A 23,589-nucleotide genomic window follows, 5' to 3' on the forward strand; every position below is an offset into this window, starting at 1 on the left:
ACTATCAGTTCTGTCCTGCAACCACTTCACACCATTTCCCCATGCTCTTCGTGCAGCCATGCAATGAATTGGACCAGGGAACTTATTTGGCTGAAAACCCCCACAGAATTCCCACCAAACAGCTAGGCTGCCTAGCAGTTTTTATAAAGGCAGTTCTCTAGCCATCAACTCAAGACATGCTTTGTTTTAAATCAGACTCCCCAAGAGACAGGTGTAGGAATCAGCAGAACATTTGCTCTTTTATCACGTGAAGCCATTGTTTGTGACTGCCCCAGTAGGTTACACCAATGCCAAAAAAGCCTACTTTGTGTTTGTAAACAGGAGCTGCTGTTATTTAAGGAGGTTTTTTTCCCCTCTTTGTTAACTTGCTGCCAGTTCTAAAGATGGAAACAATCATACACCTTCATTTACATGTTTTGAACCCAACAAGTTGAATTTGCATCCCATCTGATTCCATAAACAAATCTATAATGTCACTTAAGCGTCCTGTCAGAAGGTAGCATTCAACTGAATATGCGTCAGTTCTGTGATAACGCATCCAAAATACAAGCTTGTTTTTAAAATCATATTAGTAATAATGGACATAAATGATCACCTCTGCCTCAGGAACGATACAAAGTGAGTATTTTCGTAATGTTCAATGGGATTTTTTTAAATGTGCTTAGATAGCATGTTTATTATTAGTTTTGTACCTTTTGAGACGCTGTAGCTGCCCTCTGCTCTGCCTGGCTCAGTCTTCTTTGAAGTCTGTTGATGTATTCTCGATATTCCATCATTAATTTTTCATCCTGTGTAAATGAAATACCTCATTACAAATGCATATTTCTTTTTACTGGATCCATACATACTTAGCAAAAAAAGGCTTAAACCAAGAGGAACTTAAGAAGTGGAACAGTTTACCACTTACAATAAGACTGAAGACATACTGCTGACACATTATAGAGAATTTCCAGCTCAAATATGACATCATATGACTCTTCCAATCAGAGTAATCTGCAGAGGAAGTTTTAACTCATTTCACCATCTTCAGGGAAGCACAAAAGCTAACATTTTAATCCAGGTAATTTAATTCACACAATCCTACAATGTAAATGTTTTAGCTATAGCGAACGGGAAAAAGAATATACTATAGGATACAAATGAGATGATAAACTTGCTACAGATCCTTTCTGTTCATCAAAGGGCCTGTATAAAGTCTTTCTTAACTATCCTTTACTTATGGAAATCTGTTCTCACATCAGTCCCGTTCTTCTCCTCTAAATAATACAGCACTACAAAAAACACAGAAGGACTTGTCCTGAACAGAACTGCATGTTATCCCAGATTTATGAGGCTGACAGGATAGCAATGCACATTCCAAAACAACCCTGCCCTTAACCTTTAATGGATAATGCTTTTATCTATATGCATATATGTACATACAGTGTCAATTCTACTATACACATGTATGCTGAGAATTTGCTACCTCTGCATGTGCTACATTACCCATAATGCAATGCCGCCTCCTTTTTAGAGGTATGCACGCATACACAGCCGTAAGCGACTTCAAACGCATTGCCTGAATTGTCTAGAATTGCTAATTAGTAACCTTGAAAGATTATCTCTCCTTTACATTTTCTTGTAATTTGAGAGTAAAGTTCATTTGTCTTCCTGCCATTTGAATGTGGCACTCAGCAGAAACACTGAAGTTGTCCAGTTATGACTGTCAAAAATCCTCCATTTTTAACTAGACTGGCAACATAACTCATCCAAATAGGTTTCTCTTGAGATCCTACTATACGTGCATGGGGTTGTAACTGAAAGTAGTTGTCATATCAGTCATTATCTTACCTCAGTTACCTTGTCGTTTGCCATTTCCAGCTGAGAAATGAGCTCCTGGCTACGAAGTTTTTGTTGACTCAGCTCACTTCTATTAATCAGAAGAAAAGATGCTGATTAACACACAGTAGCACGTCAGTTATCAGAATATAACTTCATAGGTACTGTCTTGCATTGTAGGGGCTTATGGTGTGTTTTTAATTACGGTGTGGCTCTTAAAACACTCATTTCAAAAGCGCTACACAGGCAGCACTTCTTCATGATGTATATTCATAACTATAATGGCAAAGGAATGAGATGTATTTGTTTGAACCAACAGGACTTTGTCAGGAGCATCTGACATCTTACAGAGGAGTTTTTTTGTTTATTGACTCTTGTTTTGCAGGCACATTATCGAGTATGCTATAAATATAAGCTGCATTTGCACAGTGCATTCAATATTTAGATTAACATTCTAATTAGCGTCCCATAACCAGACTTCAATGTGGACATTTCTGAAGGCACTTTTAAGTACCCAAAACCAAATCATTCTGTACTTGTGAGCCGAACAATGTAACACTTCATGAAGAAAAGGAAAATGCCACCGTCTTCAAGGTGGTCTTTTTACTTTTACACCAAATATGTGAACAGTGATCCTGAATTTGTACGGCACTGAAGACAAAAGATATATGGGTTTTGGTAGGCATCGCTGAGTTGGGGCTCAAAGGAAACAGTTCTTGCCTCCTGTCGTCACAAGCCACTGAAGAAGAGGGATGACCAAAGATGGGAAAATCTCTGAACTTTGCTAATTTTAGCCAGAGGAAGATGCAAAGCTAAAAGAGCTGCTCTAACTTTTGACCAGTCTCTACTCCACTAGCCACAGACATCACAAAAAATGGCGTGATCAAGATTCTTGCCACCAGTTTCACCTTCTACGCTGAATTTCAAACCTATTTGTGAGGAATTTTCAAATCTATTCTCACCTTACCTTCCTTTCCCAAGTGGAAAGCATGCTGAAAGGCAGTCACCTTTGTGAATACGTAGCACACGGACAATGCTCAGAAAGCTGATACCTAACCTTTAGGCGCTCTGCCTATAGCTGAAACTCCAGGCGCTGTAATGGAAGCTAGAGCCTTTGTTCTTGCTGGGGGAGTGGAGGTAAGGTAGGAGAGACTTTAACCTCCGATCTTCATCTTTAAAAGCCTCTGCTGTTTTAACGATGGCATTTAGTTCTCAACAGTAATTTACTCTTAGAAACTTTTAAACATATTCTTTCATAAAGGTTTGACTGAAAACTGCTATATGGCACTTGAAATACATCAGGTTAACAGAAGGTTGCGAGTATACCTGGCTGGTACTTCCCACTGCCTTGTTCCCAACCAACCCCCTTAACCAACCCCAGGTAGGTATCATAAACACAGTTCAACGTCTTTTGACTAGCTGCTGTCAAAATGGGAGTACACAGGCAGATATTTGAACAATGTTAAATAGTTAGAACTACATACAGGTTATACCTGTGTTACCGTGTGAATATTTTTATATAACATTAAGAATTCAAGATGGATTAAAATTGCAGGATCAAGATAGTAGGTTAATACCACTGTTACTGCAATTTATCCTCTGTAACCAAGGTGCTTCAAGATAAAGCCTTTTCAATACAAGAGCCCTAACAAACAGCTGGTTTTTTGGAAGTTCAGGTTTTATAAACTGTTTTATTAGCAAAACAGAAAATGTTATACAATTCCTGTTGTATCTTTTCATACATACCTTTTCAAAATAAACTCTAAAAAACTATTCAAACGCTACTCCTTAGAATGTGTACGCTGTTTATGTTCAAGTTTAACTATGCTAGTAAAAGAGGCTTTGAAAATGAGGAAATTCTTAAATTCTGACAAACCATCTTTATCGTTACATCATCTTAGAAAACTATCCAAATAGATTAACTTTTAAAAATAAAAATTCTTAGTTACTGAAAACAATCTGTCTCCTATACTTGTACTGAGGCGCGGAATTCGCATTCTTAGCAGCACAGGCCATAAACAGAGTTTACATGCTCATATACTGCTGTATATCAAGAAATTATTTTTATAATTAGATCACACCGAGTGTGTGTTTAAAGAAAACAGTTTAACTTTGTAAGCCTAAGGAAACGTGATGGCTATTGAGCTAGACAGTTGATTCATTCTGGTTGTTAACCCTCCCTCAAACACATATTATGAAAGTGTAATACTAAAATTGAGCAGTAACCCCAAATGCTGAATAATCAAATCAATCCCTACTCCATATTGTCTTTGTGAAGTGAGTAGGAAACAAAAGGTGAGCTTTTAGTGGTTTGGCAGACGGGTGATAAATCCACCAGCTGTAGCAAGTACGTTCTGCAAAGCTCTCATATGACAAATACAGCATGTGCCAGCTGTTTTTTCGGTTGAATTATACTATAATATGCTTCAGTTACTCTTAGTAATTATGAATTTTGTATACTGCCAGTACCTGCAGCTGTCTCTCATCCTGTTAATTTTTTTTCTTTAATGAACATCTTAAAATAAGCAGCTATGGCTGCCAAACATTACAGAAGTGCAGCCAAGAATAATGTTGTAGAAATGGAGGAAACTTCTTCATCTCAAGATGCTGTGCAATTCACTCAAGGGACTGTACAGGATGTAGGGAGAAGGAGAAGGCAGTCCTGGCAACACTTCATACACAGGCACCAAAAAAGGTCATTCTTCAGAGGCAGATTCTTTTCAGTTATAGAAAAGGTAAAACTGAGAATTCCAAAAAACACACGTGGCTACCGATGAGTCAGGGACTCTTAATTATGACACAGAAATGTTTCAGAAGCAGAAACTCGAACAAAGACACCCAAACCAGCTGCGATCAGATGACTTAAGCTAAGCAAAGTATTTCAATTTAAAAACAGTATGGCGAGGATTCCCTTTTTGTAAGTACTGACCATTCTAATTTAAACAAATATTAAAAAAAATGAAGCCATTTAGTATATTGGTTCAAATATAATGGCTTTATGTTACAACAAATATTTTTTTTTCCATCCACAAGTTATATCCTACTACTAGACAACAGTGGCAGATAGGTAAGATTATTAATTTACCTATTTGCTCATGCTATGTATTAGTATTTAATTTTATTATTTGCCTCTTACAAGTTCACTTCATTCTACTGATTATTCCTGGTCAGAACAGAATCGGTGCCTTGATCTCAGACCCTAGCAGGGATGCAAGTGTTAAAATGCAAGCCTGTTGAAACCAATTCAACTATCATTAAGTGTTAATATGTCTCAAAAACCACATCAGTCCTTTGGTCCTGGGGTGGACTGACCCAACTGGCAGGCAAGCCGCCCACCCAGCTGCTTGCTCACTGCTCTCCACAGAAAAGAGGGGAAGAACCGGAGGGGTACAGGTGTGAAAAAAGCCCATGGGTCAAGAGAAAGACAGTTTAGTAAGTGAAAGGGAAAACAAAAAAAATTGACGCAAAAGCAATCACTCATCACCAGCAGACCAATGCTCTGCCAGTTTCCAAACAACAGCTACTTTGGAAGAACTTCTGCCCAGTTTTACTGATGAGCACACCATCATATGGCACGGGACATCCCTTTGGTCAGCTGGGGACAACTGTGCTGCTTGGGTCCCCTCACAGCTTTCCGCCTACTGCCAGCCTACTTGCTGGGGTGGCAGAGTGAAAAAAAAAGGCGGCCTTGACACCGCATCAGCACTGTTCAGCAACAGCTAAAACGCTGCTGTGTTGTCAACACTATTTCGGTCATAGTTCTAAATCACAGCACCACACAGGCTGCTATAAAGAAAATTAACTCCATCCCAGACAAACCCTGTACAGGTCTTTAAGAAGCATTAAATTCACCTTAACTTAAAAGATAAAATTTCCCTAAACTTATCTGGGGGTGAAAATTTTTTGTATGTGCTTATAAACAGAAACAGATTAAGTTTTTACATATATACACATTCTTAGAGAAAGAAACAAACTAAATTCAACAGAAAAGTCTTGGGACAACTCAGCTTTAAAGAAATGTTAAGTGCTACACCACTTTTGCACAACCTTTAAAAGTAATCATTCATTTACAAACTATTTTACAATTGCAAATATTTGCTCTCTAAGTTCACTTCAGTAAATGTCACTAGAACTCAAAGTTCATCTAAAATTGATGCAATCAAAAGTCAGAACAGCTTCGTTTCACTGACTGCCAGACTAGATATTTTGCAGGAATAAAGAGAATAAACACTAGTCATGAGTTGTTAGTCACGTTGCCAACAGCAATGTTTTCATTTGGAATGATGACCTATGTTGCAAGAAAGCACTGACCTTCTTGGTTACCTTCAAGACTGACTTTTGGCACAAGTATATTGAAGCAAAACTGGCTCCTTGCCCTCTTGCAAGGCGCAGGTGAGGTCTATTACCAATAAATCCTTCTAAAAGTGTACAGCATCTTAAGGTCCTTAAAAGAAGAAAACTCTTCTCATAAATGAAATCTGTAATGTATTTTTATGAAGAAAGTGGTGGAATTTAATCCACGAGTATTCAATGCATTGTGTACTGTTTCAGAACTATTTTTTAATTCCACGTTCTGTTTTATAGGCAACGATTACAAGTTTGACTTGTACTCAGACCCAAATATCCAAGAAAGCAAAGAATAATTTTCAGTGAAGCCTGAAAGTATCCACTTATTTATCAACATCTTTATCTACAAGTTTTTCCCTGATCTACTAGATTCTCATATTATTTAAAAAATCACCACTCTGCTCTACTGTTACAAGGTTGCAAAATCCACTTTTCCTTCTAAATTTTTTAAAAACTAAAAATCACCTAACATTCACTGATGCTGCTTCATTTCTTAGAAGTTATTTATTGAATGCTTCCTTGATGCCTATGGATTACAACTCACAAACAAAACTCTGCAGACTGAAAAGATGACAAATGAGCAGCACAGAATATGGAAAAGTTAGCAGCTGCTGCTGGGAAGTTCGTAAAGAAGCCAAAATGTTTCAGACACTTTCACATGGAAAATGAAAGTAACGAGGATAGAACTGAAACCCAGCAACAGGTCATGAATTCAAGGCAAAGGAATGGGAAACACCTACACTCACAAATGGGACACTGACTCAAAGCTTTTGAGAGCTAACAGCAAACCTCTGGTGAAATGCAGTATGAAATGCTTTTATGTAAACTACCTCCCCAGTATACATGGATACGACTTTGTTAGGAAGTTTGTAACTTACTGAAAAACATTCACTTATGAAGCACATTACTATGCCGTAAGAATAATAATTCTTATTAAAAACTGTAATTCTGCTACATCACCAACACAATCTCTGTATTTGCTCGTGTATTTACGTGAATCCGATACATCAAACAGTAATTTCTTGAAGTGCCAAGGAATGTCTCAGACTGTCCTCAAAATATACTAAATAACCATGATAAACTTGGAGAGCTCTTTATTTAAATCCCCAAAAGGTATGTTGATATCTTCATCTAAGTTCATAGCCTCGCTGCCCCGTCAAGACAAGACCAAGCGTCTAAGGAAGACAGAAGCTTTCCTTACAAGCTCACAGCTTAACTAACCCTCCCAAACCCACATAAATTTGAAGAAGTATGCATATAGAAAAGCTGGGTGAACATCAGCCTTTCACTTGGACCTCACTATAAGGCTTGGTGATACCCTGTCCTGCATTAGCCCCAAGAAGAATTTCAAACGGTGCCTTTAATTCAATAGATCCTGCTTACCCACTACCAGTCTGTTATTTAGTGGTCTTGCTGGTATTTCCATGATAAATGCATTTGCTGCAAAACTAATTTGCTTTTTAAATAATCAGCAACTTTATTGTTGTTCTCAACAAAGAAAGAAGTGATTTGCCGTTCTGTACTTGCACTCAAAATACTTACTCAAAATGTTATTGTGATAAGATTAAAATGAATATGATAATTATTCATTTATAACGTAAGTAAAGAGTTAGCATTGAGTAACTACTACTGAGTAACTCGGGAGCCGATTTTCATACCAACTGCATTCTACGCTATATAGCTAGGTATCTGCAATGCATATAACGTGAAAAATAAGCTACTTTTGAATTTTCTAGATAATACTTACAGGTTCTGTTATAGCCACTTGTCACTGTAATATCAGAGCGTCACTGCACAGATTTAATTATGAAATTCCTTATGTCAGTTTAAATTACAACCTCCTAGCAGCGAACACACTTGCTTCTATTGCCAGCTTCCTTGTTAGGCAGAGCAAATGTCTTGATAAAAAAGTTCCGCTTCTAGCTTGTATAGTATGTAAAAGCATCACCTACAAAATCACCTTAAAAATTAACTGACTTTGCTTTTAGACGTGCACCAAAATATCTACTGAAGTCACAGAGAATCATTTGGACTCAGTGTAGACTTACATTTTTTAATACACAATGAATATTTTTTCTATTCTGCTCACTGATACAGGATGTTACATTATTGCAAAGCTTTCCAGATGATGCCACATAGGCAGGCTCTCAGATAAAAGGTCATTTTCACAAATTTACTACCTATTTTTCACGCAAATTCACAAAGCAGACTTCCTCTCATGTCTGTTATATTTTCTATGTCAGCATTTTGCTGCAGACAAATAAGGTCTAAAGCTTTTGGTCTGCTATAATAACACTTAACATCAAAGCTTTAAGAAGGAAGGCAGCTGTTTCACAGACAACTTTAATTGTTTTGGAAGTCCGCAACTCTTCCCTTTTAATTGGAAGACGCTGAACTGCATTCAGGATCTAGTTATGAACCTAGATGTGAGAGTTTTTGTAGTTTCATCTACAGAAAATAAACTGCAAGTCTAACAGCTAAAATTTAGCTTAGCATGAAACACTACAAAATATTTTTCTTCTCTAGTTACTGCACTTATGAAAGATGCCAAAAAAGTATTGGTAAGATCCAGCTAATTACATACAGTGAAGCTATACCACTAGAACTGTCAGTGAATAAGCATGGCCCCCAGTGTATTGCAGACGTACTCAACACTGCAATGACTTCTGAAAGAGACATTTTCCCTTTTTAAAGAACTGTTTACTTATCTTTGCAAAATGCAGTATATTTTAAGGCAAAATAAAGCCAGCCTATATCTGGACAGATAAGGTAAAAACCCCCAAACGGTTCACTTTGGAGAGGTAGAAATGACCGAAGTGATTACGTAGGACTTGTTTTTCTAGAAAAATGGGCGAAAATGTTATCTCTAATTGGATTTAGTATGATTTCGAGCTATCTGAAAAATTTAAACCAATCCAGTTATCACAGGTAACAACCCAATGCTACTACTTATAGCGTTCGGAGCGTTCTAAACACTCAGAGAAGGAGCACTTGAAAAAAGGAAAAGCAGCTCAGTGAAGCTGCTAGTAGTACTTCACGTTTTATCAATCATTCTTGTCTTCCAAGCAGGATGGAACTCAGAGCATTCCTCTATTTGGACAAACAATAGCTACAACTAGTCATGATAGACATGATTTCACTTTAAAGAGGAATGAAACTAGTTTCAAAGCGAAGCACTGCTACATACCAGGCTGCTATTTGCGAAGTTCACTGGAGGTCAAATCCACATACTGCTCTATGGATGGAAAACCAAGTTAGAGTAGCGGTAGGGTAGGTTTGTTGTAGGCAACATTTTCAGGAAGTTATTTTCCTTGCTCGTGTTTAGAAACTTGGGTTCTAGTTCCATGCGTGCTATTAGCATTCTGACAACTAAGAAATGCCAAGCTATGCTTAAAAAACTGTAACTCCAAAACTTGCATAGAATATGGGAAATATTTACAGTTTGAGCTGAGAATATGTAAACCATTATAATAATAAAACAAGAAAAATCCAAAGATTACTCCAAAGGAAATAAAAGCTAGAATTCACAGGTTTCCAATTTTAATAGGGTAAAGCCTTTGCTTCCTTGTTAACATGATAGTAAGCAACTTCTGAAATCAATCTAAGCAAAGAACTATACATGAGTGCATCCTCATGCTTTAAGTGACCAACCTGAAGGGTCATTTCAAATTTCTTAAATTAACTGAGCTGCATACCCTGAATTTTTCTTCTAAAAACCACTGAATGCACTTCCTAAAATATGCGCTGTTATATTCTTACCTCACCATTTTAAAGAGATGATGCTTATGAAATCAGGCTTCCTAGTTTAGAAGTTACTGTGTACCAATCTGTACCTTCTCTACCCACTCGTTTCCAAGAATGTCACTGTCTTCTTTAAACCTGTTGATGTCTGTGTGTATACAGACTCACGGGCACCACAGGTAGGACTGGTATGTAATCTATACCTGTGTCTGTAGCGTGAGATGCCCTTTCACAACTGAAAAGATTCTTATATTCTGTGCCGAGAATACAAGTATCCACTAGTTACCTGGACACCTGTATGAATTAAGAGAAAAGTAAAGTTTATATCATATTTTTGCTTAGGGGAATCACACAACTCATTTGAATCCTCATTTATGACAGTAGCTGCTCAGAACAGAACATTAGATGTGCATCCCAGCAGGTTTATTTCTAGCTTATTTTACAAGTCTGGAGACTCACTGCACAACTGATTTTATGGTGACTGTTCTGAATAGCTATAAACTTTTCATTTTCATTATCCAGAATTTTCATAATCCAAAGATAAAGTTCTCTAAATTGAGCACGGTGTATCTTGGAAGAAAAAAATTAAAAATAATAGAATCCATTTATTTTCTGTCATTACAAAATTCACACATGTTAACAAGAGGTGAAATTTTTACTTCAGTGCTAACTTCACGAACAGCATCAAAAGTTCTCTTTGGAGCATTCCTTCTTGTTTTGCTGGAAGCACATCATCTAGTCTGGATGGTTTGCTCTCCATGCTTTTCCACCACGGGTCTACTGCCATACACCAAAAAGCAACTAAAACTGTAACGGCTTCCAGAAGAGGAACAAAACTGGACTTACTTTAGCTTACTGATCCTGGCTTCTGTAGTTTCAGTAAGATTTTTTGTTTCTTCTTTCCACCGATTTGTTGCTTTTTGCTGAGCTACTAACAGACGTCTGAGTTCAGCAGTAGACTTTTGACTCGTGTCTTCCATTTCCTTAAGTCGAGCTTCATATCCACGTTCTTTCACAGCATGCTCATGCTCCATTGTGCTTATCTAGAAAACATACACGTTTGGTACAATCAGGTCTCTCACTTTTTAGTTCTTTTTTTAACTCAACACGAGATAAATTTATAAACATTTGCTGAAAGCATGTTACATACAATAATTAAACTTGTAATTATATGCTCAAAGAGATACATGTTCCCAAAGCCAATTTAAGCAAATAGTACAACTGACAATAAAGGATAATGAGCTGTGTATGCTTTTTTTTGTAAATAATCTTTATCCTTCTCCCTTGTGTTTTCTCCATAGAAACACATTCTTTCTTTTTCATCTGGTTAAAATGTGTTAGGAGTTTCTTAACTGCACCTAAACCCTTTCGTACATCAGAGGAAAATGAAAGCAAGCAATAAATCTTATCTGTGACTATAATGGAAGCCTGTCTGATTAAAAATGAGAAAGACAAAGATCTGGTATATGCTTTATAACTGCTGCCTATCTGTTACAAGACTCTGATCCTTTCTTTGTAAACGACATTTGACCAAAGGGTTCTGGAGTTGGAACAAGATTTCCTGTTTAATTTGACTGCTTCCTTTATCTTGTGGTGCAAAGTGGAAACCTTATTTGAGATGGTCCCCGTTCATAACTTGTTAAACTGCTCACTGAAGTCCTCTGCATTGCTGCAGATTCTTAGATCCCTTTTCAACATCTTTACACTTCTGGAGTTAAAAGCAGAGGGGAAAGTACCAGCTTTGTATGTTAGAAAACACATGAAGGATCAAAGCTGCTACTCCTTCCAGAAGCCAAAGGTACCATGAGTCTGCTGAGGTTACTATTAATTCATTATCTCACTTGCAGTCTGTTCAGGTGCATTTAATGGAACACGTCCAGAAGAGAACCACCATCTTTCAGCTACTTAACTTGTTTCCAACTATTCATATAGGAAAATGTTCATTATCCAGTAAACACAGAACCAACGTTTGGCAACCACACTTAAATTATTAGTTACACACTGCTCTCACAACATGGTGGATGTAAAAATAGAGGAACATGCTGAACTGAAGGTCATACAAAAACACATCCTAACACATCACAGACAGTAGATAAATGAAGATCTGGAACTGGAATAAGTGAAATCACTCGAAGGAAAATATGTTATTAGCTACTCTATTCATCTTATAAAACCCAAAGAACATTTAGGATCTCATCCAGCAAAATTTAATACAATTAATTTATTTATGTATGAAAATACAATTTAATTAGCAGAGGTTGAGTTAGCCAATAGATTTTCTGAGGACACAATGCTACAATAAAATTACTTCTAAGCAGAAAAGAGGAAGCATCATTGAAACTTCCATCCTTCATTTAAAATGTCAATGCTTTTCTCTTAGAATGGCCGCCTTATTAATTAACAAATATTTTACGTCAAAATAAAAGTAACATAGAAATCATACCTTTATTTTAGCTTTCTGTTGAGCCTCTATAGCCGCTTTTCTCAAGCCCTCCATTTCTTTTTGCAATTGTTCATTCTCTTGCTGAAGTTTTAGACTTTGTTCACTGACAAATGCACTCTTTTCTCTTTCTGAATCCAGAATGCTTTGCAATTTACAGACAACTTCCTGGCAACGAGATTTCTCTTCCTCAGAGCTGAAAGAGATGAAAAGTATTGTTGGTACTCAAGAGCTGAACAACTACCATACTAGATAAAAAGGTAATATATTGGGACAGATCTTTAGTCTGACCCAGTACAGCCGTTCCCCTGTTTCTTCCTGAAAGTTTTTAGCAGCTCAGCATGTTTAATGGGCTTGACAGCTAGAACTATGCACAAATCAGCAAGGAATTTCATCAAGATGACAGAATTCATAAACCCAATCTAATAGTGTAGCAATCTCAGTAAAATGACAATGTGAAACAGAAGACTTTCATTTTTATAACACTTACAGTTTCCCAACTGCGGATTGCTCTGGCAAAGTGTCAGGATTTACTACCATCAGAGTATAAAAACGACTGAAGCTTCTTCTAGAGAATCCTACACTTGTCATGCTGAAAACAACAACCTGCTCTAAAAATGTGTACCATATTGTACTTGTTACCATTGCATTACTGAAACTGCAGTAATGTCTATTAGCTCTGAACACAGACCTGAAATTCAGTATGCTATATAAACATTGCATTCTGCACGTACCAGGAGATACAGACTGTAGACCAATTTATAAATCAATACATTTCTGCTTGAATATTTCATAAAGTAACTTTTCCTACAAACAGTATTTAAAAATGCATTAAGATTCCAAATAATATACTCCTATTTTCATTTTTTGGCCAAACTTCTCATCTCGTAAAGAAGACCTTTCATTCTATAGCACGTTATCCCTTTTAATTCTTTCATAGTGATTCATAATTGCCCTTGCTTCAGAGTTATGGTATCTTAATACTATTCCTGCTACTGGTTAAAAAGGTGTAACAAAATCCTAACGTATAATAATCAATTTATAGTCAGAAATAATTTCTATTGTTTCCCACCATAATTCCTGTAACATCCATTACTTACTTCATTTCTAGTTGTTTCAGTTTATTTTGTGTTGTCTGTAGACTTAGCTGAAGGTCACCTTTTGTAGTTTCTGCAAGTAAATATTTCTGATGCAATTGCTCTAGTTTTCTATTGTCAAATTCATGTCCTCTGTCTTCCCTGTAAATCTGAAGAACAAACTCACATGTAAGATCATCTTTGCACTGGTGACTGGCAGTGTAGTACTGACAAGGAGGCTACTTCTCATCGCATCCTGTTTTCCAGTGATTTGAAACAAAACTAAATTTCTAGAATGTCTATCATTGTTACTGCTACTTGGAAAAAAAGTTTTCAAAGATCTGGCTTTCACTTTGTTTTCTGTCTACTGAAGTTAAGTTTAACTGGAATATGTACCAACATTCTTTCAGATGATGTCAAACACCTCTCCTTTTTACATCTTCCAAAGAACCCTCTTTATCAGTTTCGTATAATTTCAAAACACTTTCAGGATTAACCCCCCCCTTAAAATAATTACATGAAAATCTACAATTAAGAAAATCTACTGAAAAAATAAAACCAGAAAATTAAGGGGCAAAAACCCCATGAGAAATGGAAAAAATCAGTATGTCTTTTCTTTCTAAAAAGAGATCTTAGATGTGATGTAAAAATACATGCAATTGCCTTACCTTTTCAAGTTCTTCTTCCACTGCTCTCTTTTCTCTAATGGCTCGTTCAATTTGACCCTGTTTTTCTCCACATTCCTATTTTAAAAAGTAATTTTAAAATAAATCTAATAAAAGTTGACTCAAAATAAAAATTCAGAAAGTGCCAAAGCCAAAACACAGCCATCGTAAATGTAATTCTTGCTGCTGGTATGTATGCATTTGATTATATTTACCTGCTCATTATTTTCTCTATGGGATCAGTCTCATTCACTACACAGACTAAGACACATAAAATGAAATTTAAAAAGGTTTTAAATAAATGTATTTATTTAAATAATTTCTTTTTAGATTTAAATTTGAAAAGTTTTAAATACGTTTAATCCATAAATAGGTGCATATGCACACAGCTCTTTTGGTCTCCCCATAATCTGCTACAAGTTTCTGGTTCATTCAAGAATATAAGGATTATGATGCACAGGAAGAATATAAGGATTATGATGCACAGGCTTTCTCCTAGCATACTTTATCAACTTTCATATATTCCAGCTCTACATACCCTACTATAGCCATGCAATACTCAGCTTTCCATGCTTTACTTACCCCTGAAAGAAACAGGGATACTTAAGAAATGCCAAAACATGGGAAATACTTTCTAAAGCATAGTCAAGATGCTTGTGGACTATAAGAATACATGTAACTCTTGGAACAAACTTATACAAAGAAATGGGTAGATTGGCAGAACTGTATTATTTCATGCAGAGCCAGGCAAGTTGTCAGAATATATGATTGTGTACACGCAAGAAAAATACGTACATTAAAAATGAATACTCAAAGCAAATATCCTTTACATCTAAATATGAATCTCTGCACTGACTTAAGACACTGCACGTAGTCGCTTTTGTCAAGTAACATGAAAGACATTATGTTGCACTGATGTCTGGAGGCATGCAAGATGTGAAATGCATGTAAGTAAAGTACAGTCCTACACAATTACCCATTAACCATATTTTAGCTGACTGACTTTTACTGGAATTTAGTATTTTACTTGATCAAAAACCCTAGAAGTCTCAAATGTTTTTCTATCAAAAATACTTTCATCGGTCAACACCATACCATCTGAAGAGCTGAAAGTTCTTCTGTTAGTCGAGAAATCTGCACATTATATTGCTTCTTTGCAGAGTCTACCTGCAATCAAAAAAAACCAACCAAATAACAAATTAATCCCATGACCTATTTTTCCGTCTTCTTTATATATATAGTGTATATGTGGTGCATACATACAAATACAAAAGTAACTGGGACTGCAATAACTAACAAATCTTACGTTATAAATGTTTGAAAGATGTTTATTATCAATCCACACTAAATGAGGTGGTTTCAAAAAAAACAGAAGAAAGGAAGACATCACAAGGAAGCCTTACAAAAAGAACAATAAGACTATCAGGAAAGCTGCTGTCCACTAGGTGCAAGATATCTGCAATTTGTGTAACAGGTATTTTTAGATCATGTAACAAAAGAAGTATTGGAGAATACCTGGAGAAACATGACAACTCTTTGTTTAGAAATTTACTTTTTATGCTTTTGATAGATCCACTTTTACTGAGATAATCTCAAAGTAAGAAATAAGGCATTTCTAAACTTCTAAGTTCTGATTAGAATTTAGATTGTCACAACTAGAGCAGTTACCCTAGCTGGTCTTTAGCTCTTGCACCTTCTCCAAACCATTTATGATGTTAAATATCACAGTTTTAAGTAATCCACACAATTTCTGTGATTCTTTCAGGCAACCACCAAAGAGAAGCCACAAACCATCTTTACCCTCACTTTAAAGGCTATGAAAACATAGGCAGTATGTTCCTGAAACCTCTTGAAAAGAAAGGATTGGAAAGAAAAAGAATCCCTTCATCCCCATATAGTACATATGCAGATTGTGTCACAGTAAAGAAAGTGAAAGAAGGCAAAATCGATTACACCACTGAAAACTTAGAAATGAGCTAATTGCTTTACACTGTTGTCCACTTGCAACAAAAGACATTGCCAACACATGCCTGTAACACATCTTTATTTCCTCTGGAGTTTGCCTTAAAATAAAAGCCTCTCTGACACTCAGAACCTCCAGGCAGGTTAGCCTGCGTGTTAACTGCAGATGGGACATAACATGGAGAAAAGTAATTTTGTGACTAGACTTTTATCAGAAAAGCTTCAATGTTTCAGCTGCTCATAACAACTGAAAAAAAATCACGAAGAGACTACAACATTTTCTTTAGTCATTTCTCTACTACATTCTGGTGTGTGATACTGAGCCTTTTGATTGTTAGTTGCACTTGGTGGAAGAGTTTTACTTGCCTAAATAGGGAAATATTCCTAAAGTACTGAGATGCCAAAAACCTGATAGTGTAACTTTCAATAGGTCCTCTCATCTGCACGTATGTAAGTCTCCATCAGCAACGTCCGAGATGAGGCTACGCATCATCAACCTTGATATCAATACAACACTCAGTCTGTTGACATGCTACTGAACGGAATCCCTGAAACTGAAGTGCCATTCTTTACAGTTTCCCAGTGCAGCCTTCGCTACACCAGTGTCTGCACAGATATCACCCTTTTGGCTCCTGAATGATTTAAGAATACCATTTAGTTCAGAAGAATATATGTCTAGATAACAAAGCTGACGAGTACAGTACTGTCAGCATGCTGCCTTGCTACCTATACAATCAAACCGCTTGCAAGAAAACTGATCATGATGACCATGCACCATCATAGCTTTTCATGCTGGGGAAAAGCAAAAAATATCTTCCCATTCTTTCTAAATATCATAACTTACTGCCTTTCTAATTCTTGCAGCAGTATCTTCCGCAAGCCGAGACATTTCATCTTGCATTTTTTTTATTTCCTCCTCCTTTTGTTTCTCCCCAAAGAGTGCCTAGAAAAAAATAACAACTTGAAATACTACTGAGAATATTTCAGTGGTGACAAAGTATCTAGCACTGAGAGAAAAAAACACACATAGTCAGTGTTCAAAAAACCTTTTCTCCTTTTTACTTTACCACTCAGAGTAGCTGACACTGAGACCCAATGAGAAAACAAGAACAGCAAGAACATTTTACACTAAATGAGCATTCTTGCAAATCAGAGCCGCACAAAAAGCTAGTGACAGTAGATGCCTTCTTCTATTGGGATTTTCAGATTTTGGCTGGGCATGGAATTATAGAGAAGAAAGCACAGGGACTCAGACCAAAAGGCAAGGCTACTCTCCAACGCTCTCATCTGGGGCCAGGATTTATAATAAAAAAGTACCAACAATGACGCGTGGAAAGTTATGTTAGAGAACTGGATACCTGTATATGTACACACGTCCTACACATAGCTAAGCATTTTTATGGTTGATATACTAAATCACTCATCTCCCAGAAAATTAAAGGAAGATGTGTGCAGTCCCTTTCATGGTGGAACAATGAAACAAATAACCCTTTAGCACAGAAAGATGGAAAGAATTACAGAGAAAGGTGTAGCAAGGAACCCTTCACATGGAGGATGCAAGAAAGATGCTGATGTTAAAGTATAATAGGAGATACTGGTCTGAAAAACGTAGAGAATATAGAATCCTTGATGAGTGAGATGAAAAATCCTAGGTGGCACACAGAGAATATGTAGATCCATATAGGGAGAAAGACATAAAAATATCCCTAACAGATGACATAAATTCAGCCTATAGAAGGTTACTCACTTCAGGCAGTAACATGCCACTTCATCAGTCATACTCTCTTTTACTGCTCCCATTCAATTTAACTTCATATCTTGTATCTCAAACTACTCTTCTAAAATTCTTCTGGTCATCTTTTCGCAAGCTTAGCTTTGTGTGCTTTATAATGTTAACCTAACAGAAGCAGCATTTTTATGGCAGCCTGTTACTCCCATCCCTCAATCTCTTGCAGAGCAGGGAGAAACCTCTGTGATGACAGTTTAAGACGTGAAGAGTAAACCGATACGTATATTATGCTGCCTTTTTTTATCCTGTTCATTAATAGACTTCCCAGTTTGAAAAACTGGTGATATTTTAGCCAGATCAGCAAATTAACAAGTGCGTGCAAATTCCAGCTTATTCTTGCTACAGCATTAATCTAAACTGTTACTTATAACAAGCCACTTATTTATCTGTAACTGTTCAATTACTGTCTTAGAGACAGAATTTACATCACAATAATTTTTACTGGGCCACTTCTGTCAACTTCACATGACTTCAGAGCATCAAATGATCTGCTGAACTACATTTGGGTGAAGAATGGTGTTCTAACACTGCTCTGATATACTTAGCAGACTGGAAACGTGATTTATATCCCTTACTGGTAATTTTCAAATGAAAGAGTGTTTTCTGTTTTTTAAACTCTCGAAAAAGTTATTTTATTTGTACCTTTCATTCTTCATATTTTCCCTACTACCAGGCTGTAGTGGAATGCCATTAAGGATCAAAATATCTTACTAAGGAAAAGGAACTGACAAGTCCAAAAGTGGTCATCAAGAGCTGGAGGATGTAAAACTTCCTTTTTCACCCCTTTCTGAAACACAGCCTAACAGGTAAAGGGAATTGTAGAAGATCAGTTTATAAAGCAAGTAAGATACAGAAAGGTACGAGGAAATTATGAGAAGGAAAAGATGCCACCAAAGGGTCTCCTAAATAACTATAAAATATATGGGAGGAAAGACTGTAACAAGATGATAATCCTTTGTAAAACAGAAGAATCACAGAAGTTTAACTGCAGTAATGACCAGAACCCTGAGCTCTGTTAATATTCTAAACATTCTAGTCATCGTATTGAGCACCACTGAGGACTGTGTGAAGGTATTCTTGTGAATGTGTACACACCATCTCCTAAACTGTTTTTTGCCTGGTAACACTAAATTCAGCACCCAGCACAGCACATTTGCATTTCTTCTGCCATTTTATAATACACTAATAAACACCTTTGCAATTTTTGCCTGCCTGCAGACTTCAGCCACTCATTACTCAGTCACTTTTCCAGATTACATCTGAATAATTAAGATCTGAATACAGAACTCACTCTCTTGCTGACCTATGTCCATCATATTAAAAAAAAGTCCCTTTAGTTTTAGCTCTTCTCTCCTAACCATTAATAAGTTATAAATTCATAACAGGACCTCCCTTTTTATTCCAACAGCCCAATTTGTTTATAAGTATTTGGTAAGAAACTCTGCCAAAAATATTTGAAAATTCAAGTTCAGGTACAGAATTATCACTTAGATCACCTTTATCCAGGCATTCAACATATTCTTTGAATTCATACTGTACGACAAGTCTAAGTAATGTATGGTCATATCAGTTTCCTAATTGATGCATTACTAATTTTAGTACAACAGACATGAAAGAAGCTTGGTTGTGTATGCATATATGCCTGTCAGAACACAAAATCAGGCCACAATTGTAAGTGATGGAAGTATTCTAGTAGCTAAGAAATATCTTCATCCACTGCCTTACCTGACTTTTTTGTAGGTTAGCTTCTTCTAAGAGCTGTATGCAGTCCTGGACTTTTGCGACAGCATCATACTTCTCCCTTTCTAGATTAGTGTACTTTGTCTGAAGCTCTCCGATTTGTTTCTCCAGGGCTGTTCTTTCTGTTCTCAGCTCTTCGGCGTCTTGGACAGTAACACGTAATCTACAAGACAGTAATCATTTTACTCATTTAACAATAAAATGCTTAATTAAGACACCACTTCTTTCAAACTAAACTGATAGGAAGTATCTATTTGTAAGTTGCCAAAACTGCATCCCTGGCTTTGCTTGTTTTTGGACAGTCTTTAATATTCAGCGCCCTAGAAAGAAACAGAATTAAAGGAGTTAACTCATACATAATCTCAAAAGATCCTTGGAAGAATGTTGCTATCCTGGGATATATCACTGAAAATGCTCTATATTAAAACAGAATAGAACAGCCCCAGAAGGAATAAAGTTTTCCTCTGTGGAGGAAATGGAATAATTGGATGTGGGCAATGAAATTGCAGCTATACCATTAGAACAAGAAAACCACTGGTAATTTTGCAGCACCTCAGAAATTCTTGTTGTTTAATTATGATTGTCCATATTGGTAGGCATGAGAAAGGGCAAGAGAGCCTCAGGGGTATCCTTAAAAAAAAATCTCAGGAAGTTCCACAAGTGATGCTGGTTCAATGAAGTGCATGGTTCTAAATATCCACAGTGAGCACTTTGGCAACGCTTGGGCTGCCTTTTCAAGCAGCAATGCTTTTTTACTTTCTGACATGTTTGTCATAAAACACACAAAGACAGACAACCACTGTATTTTTGTAGAGCCAAAAGCCTATAGAAATTTTCATATGGAAAATAATGAAACCAGCTGATTTCTAAGACATTCTAAAATACACTTAAGCCCCTCCACAACGCTTAGGGCAGTGAAAATAATGAAGTAGAGCTAGCCACACAAGTCTGTGCAACTCCTCGAGGCAGTACTTGACCACATAGTCACAAGGTTAGGTTGCTAGTAATTACTTGGTTTCTAGAGTTATTGAGGAGTCTGCTAATCACGCTCACAAGGCTGTGACCAAGAGTGGAAGGTGAACACTCACACAACTAAGAAATTTACGAATTCTTCTTAGCTATCAGGTGGTCTGACTAACGTTAATAATTTAAGTGTTTGTGACACTTGAATCAAAATCACTGTGCTCAGCTAGGTGTCGTACCCTTGGGAAGTGAAGGGGGGAAAAAAATCCAGACAAAAGAACCCGCTCAAGTCTTACATCTTCCAGTAGATAGCCCTGGAGTTAAAGTTCCGCTCCTTGGCAGGTATTCAAACTTTTGTAACTAGCATTTGTTTAAGAAATGTGCTTTAACAGGTTTATTAAATAACCTTTTTGTATTAAGATGGTGGAACTAAGACCTGAATCCAAATCTTATTTAACATGGAAAGATAAAAACAGTATTCACCTCAAAAACAGCTAGCTTACATAAACATTTTCACATTCCCATGTGAATGTTTTTCTTCAGAACTCCACCTACAGCTAACAAGAGTTGAGTTACTAGAATTTATGCACTAGAACGAAAAAATATGCCTCATTTTTTCTCCATTACAGTCAATAAAATCAGGTGGACTGTTTTAGCATTTTAAAGACACTGAGATCAGAAGCTGTTCTGAAAGGCTGCAGAATAGAATAAAGAACATAGAAAGCAGCCAAGCATATCTGACAAAACAGAACCGCTCAGGAACACAAAACCCAGAGGCTGAAAAGAATGTAGTATTCTATCTCACTTGCATGTAACCTGCTATTAACACCAAATGAGCTAGTTTTACCTTGTTTCTAATTGTTTTATACTAGACTGCATTTGCTGCAAGCGTTTGTCAGACGCTGTTTCTCTTTGCTGGGCAGATATCACATCTTCTTCCTAGAAAGAATATATATATTACCAAGACGTAATCTGAGCTTCCCTCAACAAAATAAAGATATACTAACAGAAAACAAGTTAGAGAACAACTTGTGATTAATTTAACATCAGCATTCAGTTAACTGACTAGCCATTCAATTGCAACAGAAAATGATTCCTTTCTCGAAAATACCTTTCTTTCCAATTGGCTTTGAAGCTTCTCTGTCAATCTGGTCATTTCATCAACTTTAGCATTTGCTGTCTGTGCATCTATTTTGGCTTGCCTGTATAAAGAAAACAGTCTATGAATTAGACTTCAATTATTAAAGGGGGGAAAACCAGCTCTGTTACAACTTTGTTGAAATAGCTGTAAAGGGCAGTCAGATTTCATAATAGTGTTACTATAGGGCAGAAAACATTTCCCTCTTCTTCTCCTTACTATGTGGCAGAGCGAGAGAACAATACCAAATTCATTAAACTGTCCTGTGGAAATGACTTTTTAAAGATAGCTTAACAGGAAGGTGTATGTGTTGATTAAATACTTGGGAAGACTAGGCAACCAAAAAAATTTAAGTGATTCAGTAACTTAAATATAATTGGCCACAAATACTTACTAGAGAAATCTTTTTCAGAATTAGATTTCACTTTTTAAAGCAATTTGACTAGGAATTAAAAAAAAAACTATCATTAACCACTTCTGAAGAATTTAACTGATGTGCTTTGTAATCTGAACAAGTTTTATAAGCTGAAACAGAAAAAGGAAAACAAACAAACAAAAAAGGACTAGTTAATGAATCAGAGTTCCTCTTCAGTAGAAAAGCTTATTAAAATGAGCAACCATCCTACTCCTCTGACTTGGGAACAGAAAGACATAGAGTGTCCTTCACCTGGGGTGTAACCCAATTATTCAGGCTGCATATTAGGCTAAATTTAAAGACTAATGACTGAATATATCAGGAAGTTAAAAAAGAGCAAACATAAGCTAATGAAAACTGGAGCACTAATAGTCATGAAAGAAGCTAGGAAATATTTAATACTTTTAAGAATCAACTTCAAGGAAAAACTCCTTATAGAAATAATAATTTTGATTTAATGGCCATAAAAGACAAAAGCATAATATACCTGTGTGAAAATCTTAAGCAAAATACACATAATGCTAGCAACTCTACAGCAAATACTTAATTAATCAGAACAGCTAATTTCGTTATGATTTCCTTAAAAAGCAAAAACAAAGATAAAAACATTATTCCCAGATGCATAGGCCTCATTGCAAGTCCAAAACTTTGATCTTGCTCCATTTGAATCACACAACTTTCCCCTACAAAGAAAAACCGTCAAATTTATGAAGACATTCAGTTGCTTCCCCAAAAATATTTAAAACGTGCTGTAAACCAAAACCAAACCAAACCTTAAAATCCATCATAAGCAGCGAAAAATAAAATAAATCTGAAGTGGTCATAAAACTCAGCACAGCTTAAGTCATAAAAGTAAATTTTAATGACCAAATTCAGATAAAATTCAAAAGTGTGTGTTTAACAGGGAACACATTGATTCTAAAGATGCAGCTTTTATTCTCACTGTGCAATAGATCCTTAACATAATCCCGGCACGTTATCTGTTTAAAAGCCTTAAGATTCTGAAATGCTCTAGCAATACCAAGTTTCTTAGTTTCTATGTTTTATCTACAGATCTTTAAAAATATTTCATTAGCATATAGATTAAGACATTTTTAATACTCGCAGCTGAACTCAACAGTTCATGTCACTGGTGAAGACCATTCAGTCACCGACCGTTAAGCGTACCCTCTCCAGAGGCAGCCGCTAGTAGTTAATTCAAGAGAGCAGTAATACAGTGGACTACACGATTAACTGTATACAACAGAGCTTTGAAACACCAAAGCACTATTAATTAGTAAAAATTCTAGCATATAAATGAAATCTGTTTAAACCTAAGTTCTGTATAGAAATACATCAAATACTACATTGCCTTTATGCATGACAGACTATGACTCTTTAATAGCTAGTGTAATAGTATATAAATAGTACAGCATATGTACTGCCATCATTAGCTTTTTAAGTTTAATATAGTAATGCTTTTAGGGTTGCAAGGACTTTTAGCTAATCTAAAAGA

General features: G+C 36.3%; 1 protein-coding gene and 1 long non-coding RNA gene across 6 annotated transcripts in view; one reads left to right on the plus strand and one right to left on the minus strand.

Annotated features, from left to right (window-relative positions):
• Positions 1–23,589, minus strand: part of SCLT1 (sodium channel and clathrin linker 1) — a 43,369-nt gene that overhangs the window by 2,719 nt on the left and 17,061 nt on the right. For 3 of the 5 annotated variants that reach the window (XM_027809236.2, XM_027809238.2, XM_027809240.2), the window contains 11 exons: positions 21,653–21,743; positions 21,389–21,480; positions 19,564–19,741; positions 16,894–16,992; positions 15,183–15,254; positions 14,091–14,165; positions 13,447–13,592; positions 12,350–12,542; positions 10,753–10,949; positions 1,831–1,909; positions 693–788 (listed from right to left, as the gene is read on the minus strand). In XM_027809236.2, the coding sequence (XP_027665037.2) occupies positions 693–788; positions 1,831–1,909; positions 10,753–10,949; positions 12,350–12,542; positions 13,447–13,592; positions 14,091–14,165; positions 15,183–15,254; positions 16,894–16,992; positions 19,564–19,741; positions 21,389–21,480; positions 21,653–21,743 (1,318 nt within the window). Of the gene's footprint in view, positions 1–688; positions 789–907; positions 1,081–1,830; positions 1,910–9,352; positions 9,401–10,752; positions 10,950–12,349; positions 12,543–13,446; positions 13,593–14,090; positions 14,166–15,182; positions 15,255–16,893; positions 16,993–19,563; positions 19,742–21,388; positions 21,481–21,652; positions 21,744–23,589 lie in introns of those variants that run through there. The other 2 variants (XR_008730665.1, XR_008730666.1) reach the window with 2 other exon arrangements.
• Positions 1,917–16,885, plus strand: LOC114016596 (uncharacterized). The gene is made up of 3 exons (XR_003561126.2): positions 1,917–3,199; positions 12,488–12,606; positions 15,853–16,885. It is a non-coding gene; the product is annotated as an uncharacterized LOC114016596 (long non-coding RNA).

The sequence above is a fragment of the Falco cherrug genome, chromosome 1, assembly GCF_023634085.1.
Source record: "Falco cherrug isolate bFalChe1 chromosome 1, bFalChe1.pri, whole genome shotgun sequence".
Taxonomy (NCBI): domain Eukaryota; kingdom Metazoa; phylum Chordata; class Aves; order Falconiformes; family Falconidae; genus Falco; species Falco cherrug.